The sequence below is a fragment of the Falco cherrug genome, chromosome 3 (assembly GCF_023634085.1).
Source record: "Falco cherrug isolate bFalChe1 chromosome 3, bFalChe1.pri, whole genome shotgun sequence".
In the NCBI taxonomy this organism is placed as follows: Eukaryota; Metazoa; Chordata; class Aves; order Falconiformes; family Falconidae; genus Falco; species Falco cherrug.
Genome location: NC_073699.1, coordinates 57,444,981 through 57,458,221, shown reverse-complemented (window position 1 = coordinate 57,458,221; position 13,241 = coordinate 57,444,981). Strand labels below are relative to the sequence as shown.

The 13,241-nt window shown below is 37.6% G+C and overlaps 1 protein-coding gene across 8 annotated transcripts in view; it reads left to right on the top strand.

Annotated features, from left to right (window-relative positions):
- MIB1 (MIB E3 ubiquitin protein ligase 1) overlaps positions 1-13,241 on the top strand; it is an 83,084-nt gene that overhangs the window by 23,254 nt on the left and 46,589 nt on the right. For all 8 annotated transcript variants that reach the window (XM_055704281.1, XM_055704280.1, XM_055704279.1 and 5 more), the window contains exons 6-11: positions 3,558-3,762; positions 5,363-5,546; positions 5,862-6,006; positions 7,183-7,316; positions 8,362-8,469; positions 12,149-12,346. In XM_055704281.1, the coding sequence (XP_055560256.1) occupies positions 3,558-3,762; positions 5,363-5,546; positions 5,862-6,006; positions 7,183-7,316; positions 8,362-8,469; positions 12,149-12,346 (974 nt within the window). The remainder of the gene's footprint in view (positions 1-3,557; positions 3,763-5,362; positions 5,547-5,861; positions 6,007-7,182; positions 7,317-8,361; positions 8,470-12,148; positions 12,347-13,241) is intronic.

Sequence of the window (13,241 nt, the reverse complement as noted above, 5' to 3'; positions counted from 1 at the left end):
TAAAAAATAACTGCCATGTATTTCGGATTTTAAAATACGAGCAAATTGGGATAAAGTTTATAGACTGTTGGGCACAATTTTTTATATTATCAATGTGTGTTTCCTTGGCAAAACACCTAGTCATAAAACGGGACACTACAGAAAATTTTGCTTTTCTCATGCTTTCCTCCAATGCATAAAAAAAACTTAGCTGGTAAAACTGTCTTTTCTAAAGTGATGAGAATTCTGTCAACTAGTCTTAGTCTAATTCTTTGCACAAGTACTTAAAGTATGACCTGCAAGCACTGTTCTTTTATTAACAGCATAGGTGAAAACAGTAATGGTCTGTTTTGTTTATGAGACAAAAAAAAAACAAACGGAGAAGTCACTTAGCTATCTACTGTCAAGTAGATGAATTGTTTGGAAGTAAAAAGCCAAGGCAGTCTGATTTTAGTATCTTGCTTCTGTACTTAAAATCAATTTTGTTATTTTAGTCTGACATGAATAAAAATAGCAAAATAGTAATAGGGTCTTACTGGTTCTTTATTACAGGGGTAAGCTTAGGTTCTTATACATGCCCTTTATTCATTTTAGTTCTTGCTTTAAAAGTAGGTCTGTTTTCTGCAAGTAGCTTGCTTTTAGAGTGATAGTGTACTTGGGTGCATGAATATTAATCATTAAAGATAGTAGGAGACTATGCTTTGGTAAATTCTTCCCTTTCCGCTATATTAAGTTGTTCTTAATAGATGATGATGAACTCAGTTCTTCATTCTTGCCACATTATGCTCCATCTTCTCAGTCTTACTCTTTGTTAGAACATCTGTCCCTTTTATTTGTCTTCTGAACGTAGTTCACAGATATGTTCATGCTGTGAATTTAAATGTATGCTTGGATTAAAAATGAGAAGGTTATTTTTGAAGGTGATATTTGAAGTGGAGTGTAAATAATATTGCAACAGGGGCATGATTAATACAGAGTAGTATGTAATTGGGGCAAAGTACTGGGACTGATTTTGTTCAGTACCACACTGGAGATGATGGTGAGACAGAATACAATCCCAGACAATTTGCAGGTGACAGCAAGTTGGCAGAGGGGTGTGGTTGAAAGTAGAGCTTTATTCAGAAGAGCCTTGTTTGGTGAGTGAAGACCTCATGGAGTTCAATCTGCAGTGCAGTTTTGCACTCGGGTTGAAATAAGCCTGTGTACCAGGGGTTCCCAGACTGGGAACTGTGAATGCCTGAGGGAGGAGCCCTGCTGAGCAAGACCTGGGTGTTGCAGTGAATACCAAATTAAATGAGACAGCAGTGTGCTGTTATTACAATTACAGCCCACTATGAAATTTGCATTATTAGGTGGATAGTGGGCAGCAGGATAGGAAAAGCTGTTAGGCCCCTCTTATCGATGGTGGCGAAGCTGTGTCTAGAATTCTGTGTCCTGTTTGTACCATTGTCTGTCCATCTCCACTTCCCTCCCTTTCCAGTTCTGAGAAAATGTGAAGTCTGATAATGGCCTGCTAAAGTCGTTCAGAGGCTGAGAGAGGACATTTGTAAGGCGGAAAAGCTGGGCTTGTTTAGTGTGGTAAGAAGCAAGTGGAGGAGTAATCAACTAGCCACCTACAACCACTTGGAGGGTGGTTGAAAATGATGGCACCAAAATTTCAGTAGAGGCAAATGCCATAAAAACTAATGGTAGTGACCCTAAGGCTACCTTAAGGTGACTTGAGAGGTTCAGCCTCAGATACTGAGGAAATTTCGGTTACACCTACAGCTCTGTATTGCAGCACTTTTTATAAAGAGTTACTTGGAGAGATTGTGGAACCTTAGCCCTTGAGGGCTTTCAGGACTCGGATAAGCAAAGCCACAGCTGACCTCAGCTGGGTGTTAGTTCAGCTTTGTGTGGGATATCAGACCAGGTGACCTCTAGAGATATTTTCTTCTGACTAATGCTTCTATAATTCTTTGCTGTTATATATCTTTTCCTTTCTTAGGCTTTCCTGTCCCATCAGGGCAGTCTCTGGGATATTTGCTGTCTAAGTTTTCTATCTAGTGCGTTCTGTATTGGTAGCTTTTCTGAAGAACTAAGTCTTCGACTTTGTCCTCTGCAGAAGTGACTGTTTGGGATGTTACGTGTGTTTTGTAGTGATGGTGAAGGGTGCAGAGTGAAAATACTGTTCCATCTATAGGTTTAAACTGAGTTCTATAAACTATAGCCCTAAACCAGGGGTCCTCAAACTACGGCCCGTGGGCTGGATACGGCCCCCCAGGGTCCTCAATCCGGCCCCCGGTATTTACAGAGCCCCCCGCTCCCCCCACCGCCGGGGGTTGGGGGGGAAACCAAGCAGCCGCAGATGGCTGCCTGCCACTTCATCCGCGCGCCGGCCCCCTGGTTAAAAAGTGTGAGGACCCCTGCCCTAAACTATAGGTCCTTTAAACTAAGACCAGGACAGAAAGAAGTCACCAGGTGGTCATAGAAGTCAAAGTCCCTTGAATATGAGCATTTATTCATGGCTTTGTTTTCCTTCTCAGGAGTTTATTCTTCGGTAGTATCAGATTCTCTTCTTTACCACTGTGTCCTTTGGAGACTTAGTGCTGCCAGCTCTGCTGTGGCTTTCAGGCTCTGGAATCAGCCTCCCTTCAAAGAATGTTTTTGTCTTTGTGTCAGGCCATTTGTTTGTACTTCCTTATTGTTGCAGTACAAGGACCCTTTCCCCATTATTACCTTTTGCTTGGAAGAGGAAAAGCAAACATTTCCCCCCTTAGAGACAGCAGTGTTACTAAAGGAACTCTGCTCATGCTGTCCTTTGTCACTGATGTTGCCGTTGAACTTGAAGCTACATGACTTCTGCAGTTGTACTCTTTGCTGTTCTGTGGATGGTACCAGATACCATCCTCTGGTTCTGGCAGTGAGGAGGTCCACAGGTGTGTTCTCTCATCAGTTGACGCAGCTTGATGAGTGTGCATGTATACCATTTCTCTCCAGCTAATGAATTTTTACTATGTGACGCATCTTTTGAAAGCAGGAATTATCCAGAGAGAATGTTTTAATTTTAAATTTGCAGGTTGGGTTTTGGGTGTGTATTTTTTTGCTTTGTAGTCATCTCCCCACTTAAAAGGTTAAAGACTATCATTGCTGGTCATTCTGGAGTTAGCCAGTGCTTTCTCCACGTTCAAGGACTGACCCAATTAAAAACCACTTTCTGTAGACCTTCTCTTATCTTTCAGCCTCTGAATGGGTACATGGCACTTCGTGTATGACTTGCATAAAAGCTCTGATAATTCTGAATCTAGATGTCTAATGCCATATGATAGCTGTTACCATCACAGCTAGAGCCCATAGTGAATCCTGGCATAAGTACTTAGCATTTGCCAGTGTCATTGCTATTTGCCTTGAAAACTCAACAAGAAACACACAATCCCATACCCCGAGGTTCAGAGTTTTTTCACCCTTTTTCACTCTCTTTTACCTATCAGCCACTACAGCTGCAGAGGCATCAAGTCTCAGTAATTAACATCTGTTCTTTAAATTGCATGGAAAATCAGTTGTGGTTATGTGAACATTTTCTTCTCATTCCATTTCAGGTGAGCAAAATGGTAACAGAAACCCTGGTGGGCTGCAAATAGGTGACCTTGTAAACATTGACCTTGATTTGGAAATTGTACAGTCTTTGCAGCATGGTCACGGAGGATGGACTGATGGCATGTTTGAAACTTTAACAACAACTGGAACAGTTTGTGGCATTGATGAGGATCATGACATTGTAGTACAATATCCAAGTGGCAACAGGTTTGTTATATTGCCTTCATCATTGATTCTCTCAAACTTCCTTTGCCTTCAGCACTTGTGATCACTTGGTAATCTTTCTGTTCTCTTTTTATATCTATTAAGATTTCCTTGAGAATTTTTACATTCCTTCTACAGTGTGTAATGAGGACTTACCTTTAAAGATGCTTTAGTGGAAAAATGTTCATTGCCTCTCTCATTTGGTACAAGTTTGAGTCCAGAATAAGGAATGATGTTCTGAACGATCTGGTTTCCAAAATGTCGTATTTTCATCAGTATTTTTTTTTGTAATTACAAAGTATCCCATGGTTTCAAGAAGAATGGTAATTGCAGTGCATTGCAGGTTTTCAGAAAAATGGGTGGTCAGGTGACAAACTACTTATGTTGGGGATCTTGTCTAATATTAAATGACCTTGGCATGATCTATTTCTAGCATTTTGTTATTCAAAGGAGTGTGGTTTATGTAAATATGGACCAAGAATGGGAAGTGCTGGGAAAGCTTTTGCCAAAACCACTCCCTGCAAGGAGTTTGGGTTTGAAGTTTGATGAGTTGCATCTATGCCAACAGGACTCAAACCCAGCTCCTCTACAGCTAGGTCTGATCTTATATGTCCACATGGTTTTGTTTTGTCTTCCTCTCAAGTATTTGGCTTATCTTTAAAAAGCAGATGATGAGTGGAATATCATTTCAGTTGCATCTGGAGACTGATCTATTCAGTTTGTCCAGAAAGGATTAACAGTGTATTATTCATTCAGGCTTTCCCTCAAGATATTTTTTGTTAATGTTGCAAAATAATGCAAAACAAAGCTGTTCTTGCACCTAACACAAGCTGAAGGGATGCAAGTGGCTTTTCTTCTGACAGTCGTGGCTGCAGAGCCAGTGACAGGAGATGCTGTCCTGTGGTTTCCTCCCTGACTTTGCCCTTTATAGACATTATCTGATGCTTCTTAGCTAGATCAGATAATAGCTGAATGAAAGTCATCCCCAGACCAAATGGCACATAAAGGAAGGATTACCATATTACATATTAGAATATAACTCGGCGTAAAAACAGCTAAATGCCTCTAAACTGGTAAGATTTATAGTACAAATTAAGATAGCCTGGGTAAAAATTGAGGTGTATATAGAACATCCATTTAATTGAAGAGTATTTTTTATAACTGAGGTGTTGCAACTTTTGACCTGGGGGAGGGGACAAAATTCGATGTTCTTCACATGTTGTTTCCTGGCAGTCCAATCCTTTGTGAGACAGCTTGGATCTTCCCCTTTTCCATCAGAGTAGTCTCCTTCTCTCTCTGGAAAAATAAAACTGTATAGCTACTTTCAGGACTGTTATATTGCTGTCAGCTTGCTTCCCCTTAAGCAGGATATTTTTTCATTGCTTTTACAAATGTACATCTCTGAAGATCACCCTGGAAATATTCAACTAATGAGCCACAGACAAGTTTATGGACGAAAAATGGTTAACAATAAATATGCCAATAGTATTCAATTGCAGAAAGTTTGTAGGCATACAAAGCAGAATCTTTTCCAACAGATAATTTTTAAACATACATTTCATTTTGCATATTTAAAATATACTTTAAATGTTTCATTGTCTAGGTGGACTTTCAATCCAGCTGTTCTCACCAAAGCCAATGTTGTCCGAAGTGGAGATGCTGCTCAAGGTGCAGAAGGAGGTACCTCACAATTTCAAGTGGGTGACCTTGTTCAAGTGTGCTATGACTTGGAGCGAATCAAACTTCTTCAGAGAGGTCATGGAGAGTGGGCTGAGGCAATGCTTCCAGTAAGTAGTTTTACCATTTTGTGAAACCAAACATAAAACTTAAATAATATTTGTAGTTACGATTGGTAATAATACCTGGAGGTTGTATGAGTCAAAGTGATTTTCTTCTAAGTTAAAGAAAGTGTGTTTCATCAAGCACAGTGTAGTACTTGTGTGGATGTAGTAATCTGCTTAGCCTGATCTTCGCTAAAAGTATCGGTGACTGTACTATTTAAACAAACGACTTCATAAAATTTGTGACTTAATGTAAAACATTCAGATGTCTAAATATTTTATTTTTAGTAGTATTTGCGTTTGACACTGTCTTTAATGCAGACTTTAGGTAAAGTTGGTCGGGTCCAGCAGATCTATTCAGACAGTGACTTAAAGGTAGAGGTTTGTGGGACATCTTGGACGTACAATCCAGCAGCTGTCTCAAAGGTGGCATCAGCAGGATCTGCTATAAGTAATGCATCTGGTGGTAAGTTTGTAGAATAACCAGTAACGTACATATGGCAAGTATTTGTATTAATTAAAAAATTGTTAGTAAGTACTGGTACGTAGTTTGTGTGCAAGGTTAATAATACTCAGGCTAATTGATGTTAAACATTTGAGAAAGACACAAGAAAAAGCGTGCAGTTGGTACAGAGATGTTGGTGGTTGTTATCTTGATAAGGTGCAAAAACTCCAAATTTGGGTTCCTGTTTGGCCACAGTGCAGGTATGTCTTTGGAGGTCTGCTCTGAGGACTTTAAATAATTGGAGGGAACATTAGATTGGAATAGGGACTAGGGCATGAAGAGAGAATGTCACTGGCTGTAGCAAGCAGACTGCTTGTTTTAATAGGTGGTATGGGATAGCAAGTGTAACAGAGGGATCTGTTGCAGGCAGTTAATGGGCATTATATTCTTTCCTTAAAATTTCTGTCTTGAAATTTAGCTAGACATCCTTTGACCAATTACAGTAGGATATTTTTTGTCCATGTAATCAGGTTTCAGTTCTTTTGAACCTGCCCTTATTCATCTAATAATGAGGCAGAAAGACTATCCAATGTGTTTTATGTTCTGTTGGCTGTTTCACAAATCAGTTATACTAGAATCTTTTTTTCCTTTTCTTGTTCATAGCTAGTTGTTTTTTCCTCTTGGCATATTTGCTTTAATGCCACAAACCTTTCTACATAGTTTTCTAGGGTTTTTTTCTAGGGAGGCATTGATACAGTGAGTTTTTCTGCAATAAAGACAAAGTCACAGCGCCCATAAAACTAGCTAGAAGCATAATATGACTTAGTGTTTCAAGTCACAGATACAGGGTATATAGGATATACCCTAAGTTGATTTAACAGGCTTTTTAGCCCTCTAAATATGTACATTAATGTTTTTATACCTTGTCCCCACCTTTCTATGTTTTGTGGTAGACAAGTTATTGTGGTTCAGTCAACTTTGTTTTGAAGTCTCTGATGTGACAGTCTCAACTGTCTAAAGGGTATTGGTGTGTAGCGCTTACTCAAAACTTAGTAATAACTTAAGAGCTGCCACGTTATGGTGGTTTGTGCATTATTATGTACATGCCTTTAGAAACATGACAAATTTAGCTGCTATTTTTCTGTTCCTGTGTGATTAGAATTGTAATTTTTATGCTCCTTTCTTTAATAATTATAGAGAGATTGTCTCAGCTATTGAAAAAATTATTTGAAACCCAAGAATCTGGAGATCTCAATGAAGAATTGGTTAAAGCTGCTGCCAACGGAGATGTTGCTAAAGTGGAAGATTTGCTAAAGAGACCAGACGTAGATGTGAGTGTTGTGTTTTGGGAGGACCTGTTCTGGGGACCTGTGAGATTAAAGGACGTGAAGCTGTTCCAGACAGTTAGTAGTCTGTCTGCATAGAAGTAATACAGCTAGTTCCAATTCTCCCATTTGTTGTTCTATTAAATGTTTGGGGGTGTGTGAAGATAACACTTAGACTCTTTTTCACCAGACAGATTTTGTGTTCTGTTGTCTGCTGTGAAGTAAAATACTTTCCAACCTCTGTTTGCCAGAGTCAGGGCAGGGAACCAAACTCCTAAGTGAAGAACCTTCAACTTCTTTTGGTTCGAGTGGGATAGAAGGAAGGAGGGTAGATTTTGGGGCATTTTTTATCCCCCAGTTGTGGTTTTTGTTTTGTTTTTTTAACTTGTCAGGTAGATCATCTAATCTGTTCTGTCAGATTCCTTTCACCAACTTGTCTAATAACCTAGTACTGAAAAATCTTAAAGAAAATGCTTAAGAATTGGCATTGGAGTCCAGTTGGATCAAGTCCTATATTTGGACTTGGTTCAGGGAGCATGTTTTAAAATCACAATGGGATGTTTTTCTTACTACAGCAGTAGTAATTCTTGCAGATAAGAGACTTATATCTGAGGACTGATATGTAGCTCAAGATTATACAAAACATGGTATTTTGTTCAGACTAACTTCTGTTGTTGCCATAAATTACAGAATAAGTTAAGTATGCTGTAGAGGACTGGTATTGTTCTGAAACCTGTTCTCAAAGTCTTGCCTTTACAGTAGCCCAAAGATGAAAGGTTTTGATCCAACTGTCATTAAAGTCTTATTGTTTGAAATCCGTTTTTTGCTTCGTTCCTTCTATCTAGGTAATGCTATAGAAACAAAGTAGGGAAGACTAGGACATCATCTATATGTGCAGAGAGGCAGCTGTCTAAAAACTGTTCACTTGATACTTTCATATGTGTGCTATTCCTTTAAGTTTTCTAATACATTTGCACATACGCTACTAAAATGTCTCGTAGGTATGTGTGTGTATCCTGCAACTTATCTCACAGTATTCGTATGCTTCCAGGTAAATGGACAATGTGCTGGACACACAGCTATGCAAGCCGCTAGTCAGAATGGCCATGTTGACATTTTGAAGTTGCTTCTGAAACAGAATGTGGATGTAGAAGCAGAGGTAACTTAATATTTCAAAATAGACTTTGTGTCTCCACAAGTTTTAAACTTTGCTACATACAAAAATAACAATTCTATTGGAGTTGCTGCCTTCTCAAATGTCAGTGAGTGGAAAAAACTCCTTTTCTTACTGTGATTACATTCCCAAATTAACCTCCTGCTAACAATATTACAGAGTCAATATCTAATTCTTTAGCACATCTAATTAAGTGAAATACAATGCTAATATAATAGAGCTGTATAAGCTAGTATGTGATGGTAGTGGATGAAGCCCCTTTACTTTCTTTATTTCATTTCAGCAGTAGAATGCAATAGGCTAGCACAGTGCCTATGGCAGTCAGAGAAAAAGATGATATTGGATGCTACATCTCCAACTTCAGATAGTTGCTATGCTCTTTATGTACAGTGTTTAGTTAGGAGAAAGCTTTCCATTCTTAACTAAAGCAAGTTTGACCACAAAGTAATGACAATATCTTTAGGTAGGATAAATCTTTCAGCTGTGGGTTGATGTTGTTTTTTAACCTCCAACAAAATGGAAGGAGTTCTTTTATTTAAGTTTTTCTAGAATTATTGTTTGTGAGAAAATTATCTATCAACATACTATGATATTTGCATTTTAAATTTATTTTGCCTCATTCACTTTACACAGATTGCACTGATATTGCAGCCTTTGCTCCTTCTGTGAAGCACAAGAAGGATATGTCAAATTTCTCTAAGAATATAACTTAAAGCCTAACAGAAGGCTTAGAAGTTAATAGTGTGCCCAGTCATTGTTTGCGTAACAAAAAAATAACTTCTCATGCATGGGCATTTAGTGTTATATTGTATTTGGTATACAGAAGTTACAGTGTTAAAACTTTACAAAGCAATGATGTAAATCTTGAAACTAAAATTATTTTCATATTCACAGATACACCGTTACTTTATAAAGGTCTTCTGCCCAGTTTTAAAGATGGCTTAAATTTGCAGTACGTACTTGCTGTGGTCAGATTTCTGTGAAGTAGTTTCATTTTAGTAGTGCTTTCACTGCAGTACATACCATATACTGTTACAAACTCGACTAAGCTGCTTTTCGTGTGTAGTATGGAATCAAAGCTGCCCTGTTAAGTGGTGGACTGATGCTTTCTTCTCTGGTATAAGGAAAGGTTAGAAGCATTAAGAGAGGGAAATAGAAGCACTGCTTTAACAGCTTCAAGATAATACACCTGGTGATCTGCTAACAGAATTGTTAAGAGTTCATGTTTGCTGAGGCTTCAGAAGTATTGTAACACTGGCATTAAAAAAAAATGCAGGGGTTTTATTTGAGTTTTCAAACCTTTTTCATGTAGTTGCTTAAATGAAGGTGGTATTCCTACTTAATTGCATTAATTATTACAATGTTAATCATATATATTACATGATTAGATTAATGAGGCTGTTTCAGGCTTTAAAAAATTTCAGCTTTTAATATATTGGTGATGTGAAGACCTAGCAGAACCATCCCATTAAGCAGAGAGCAAATAGTATGTTTACCTCACTGTTGCGGTCTGTGGCATGGAAGCAATGGATAAAAATCCTTATTTTGTCTGCTTTATAGCTAAGTTGGATACATTTACCCTTCTAGTCACTGCTGCAGAGTATATATGTTCATGATGACATTTTCTGGGTATGCCCTCATATTGCTGTCTCCTCCGTGCTTATGTCTCTGGCTTAATATAGAGTACAAGTGGCCTCTGTTGAGTCAGAAAATGTTACTGACAGAGCTCAAAAAGCCTTATGTAGGTACTACATAATAAAATACATAGCCTTTCAGTCTGTGGAAATTATGGGTATCAATTATTATATTGACAATACTGACAATATTGTTGGCATGTAGAACTATAGTGCTTTTAATATTTAGATTTCTAGCTAAATACAAGTCTTGGGACAGAAGCTTAATTACTTGCTAGCTTTTTCTAGGTATAATATGTTGCTGTGTAGAAACTACACAGTGAGATTTACCTCTTGATCATTTGTTTTGAGGCTGAGCTAAAAAAAAAGGCATGTGCTTTCTTGGACCTCTACTCATTAAAGCAGGAATTCTGTACATTAAGATTTTATAAAATCAGCGGTTTGCATCTCAATATTGAAGCATGTTGAAACTGTAAAATATTTATGAATTAGATGGGGTTTCATCAATAACTATCTTGGTATACTTTGCAGACTGCAAATATGAAAAGACAAATTACCACATACCTATGAAACAGTGCTCTGTAAATGTTTTAGCAGTTTAACTACTGTCGTGCTCTTGATAAGTTTTGCCTCGTAATGATCTTTATAACCAGATGAGAAATACATAGACTTCCCATTTCTGATCCCTTCCCCTTCCAAATAGGCAAGCTTTGGCTTCTTTTGACTGTTTGTTGGATGTGCCTGAGAAGGATTTCTGCTGTCTTAGAAGACAATTTTGTAGCATGAATTGTTTTGGAAGGCATAAAAATACAGTGTTTTCAAAAGCTATTGAAGCTGCTGTTGTTTAGCACCCTGATAGTCTCAAAAAATGTATTCATATTTCCAAAAAGATTTATTTGATGATTGGCAACCTCTTTCCATCATGTTTTTGAATGCTGTAACTGGTGTCATTGTCATATTGTAATTCTGTAAATACAGTTTATTCTTGGAACTAGTAATGTCTGCCTTGAAGTAAAATATATTAGAAATGTTTCATATAATAATAAACACTTTTGAAAGACATTGCTGAAGGCAAAGCAAATTGATGAGAAACTAAGCTTGCCCAAGAGACATCCAGTGCACCCTTGATCATGATTTTATCTCCTCCTTACGATTTTCAGTAATTTTTCTCCATTGTCAAATTAAATCCTGCAAATACACAGTGATATTCCACTGTAAACAAAAAATTAGTTGTAACTTCCATAAGCTAGTTTCTTTCATTGAAACCTGTTATAGACCTTCCATTTTACTTTGAGCTTTTTTTTATGCTGTCATTAATGTTGATATAACTTGATTAATATTTTAAAATGTTTCATGTAGTACGGTCCGCTTACCCAGACTGACAAATTTATGATCTCCATATCTTAATTCTCTAGTTTGGATGAAACTGAATTTAATCAGAGCTCGAATGCTGTGAATCATGGTCAACATAGAATCAGAACTTCTAATTAATTTCAGCATCAGTCCCAAATTGCCTTTGGTAAAGGTTTATTAACTGAAAACTAAGACATATATAATAAACCCTAATAAATATGAGCGTAATCATATGAACAAGGCAATTCTCTTATACCATTATTTGGAATCTGTAACCCTTCCTGGGTTACCGGAAGGGTTACCCTGGGTTAGTGAGTGTAATGTTTTTTGGGTTTGTGGGTTTTCTGGTTGGGGTTTTTCTTGACAGTGGTTGTTTTGTAGTAGAAACCCCAATGAATCCAATCAAGTTTCTGATTAATAAATCACAAAGATTCAGAGCAATAGCTGTATGTGATATAGAATACCACATGTTACAGAATATCCATTCATATACGGACAGACTCTTCATCCTCTGTTGTAGTTTGAGCAATTATTTTAATTAGGCATTTGAATAATACCGTGGTTATCTAATTTTTCTTTAAAGAAATCAAATATGCACAGTTGTTCAGTTTAATGTTCTTGTTCAAATGCAAATGAACTGTAGAATACACTGGGTTAAATTAGTGTTTCTGCTTTAGGACAAAGATGGAGACAGGGCTGTCCATCATGCAGCCTTTGGTGATGAGGGTGCTGTGATAGAGGTTTTGCACCGAGGCAGTGCAGATTTGAACGCTCGCAACAAACGCAGGCAGACTCCACTTCATATTGCTGTCAACAAAGGTCATCTGCAAGTTGTGAAGACTTTACTGGACTTTGGTTGCCATCCTAGTCTCCAGGTAAAGTAAATATTAATGTAGATTCACTTTTCAGCTACTGAATTTTATGATCTGCTGTGTGTAGATGCTGTTTTGTAGGTGATAGAAGAATTATGGAAAATGAGATTAAAAGGAATGGATCTTTTGAAGTTCTCTTCCTAGCTTCCACCAGCATGTGATCAGCTGTAGTAAAAATGCTATTAAATCTATCTGTTTTCTTGACAGCTAGATAGGCACCTGATTTATTCTAGTCAGTTAATGTTAACTGGTGTTTTCACAGACTAGTTACCTGTAATTATTAACTTTCTTATCAGATTAATTCCTTCTCTGTTGAATTTACAGCTGTTGGCTCCTTCTGCAAGATACAGCTTTGAATAGTTTGGCTGATGATACTGTGGAATGTTTCATTAAAAGAAACCTTTTTTTCAGAACTGATCTATCATTGGTACAACTGTTTAGCTGGATTCTCTTTTAAATGTTCAGCCTTTTATCTAAAAAGCCCTCATGCATAGGTCCTGAAGTACCATAATTTCCCAGGGAGTTTTATTTATAGTGACTGTGGCAGAAGCTGTAACATATGAACGCAACCTTCTGTTGAGAAGGTAGAGTTAGAAACCTGCTATCAAATAAGCAGACATCTCCATTCTGCGTGAGCTGAAGGCAGCCACGTGCAGTGCCTTAGTGAAATGGGTAAGTTTGAAGAGGTTTGCAGCAGAAACAGAAAGCTGTTAACATTCTGGACAAATCAAGATACACAGTAATAACATGTTTACCACCTTGTTTTGCCATGCCGATAATCAGTGATGTTTCTGGAGCTGTATATCCACTCTGAAAAAAATGAGCAAACTTTCTTGAAATTAGTGAATATAGTGATTGTTTATTTATCTGCTTCCACTTGGCTTTGTAGGTTTTGATC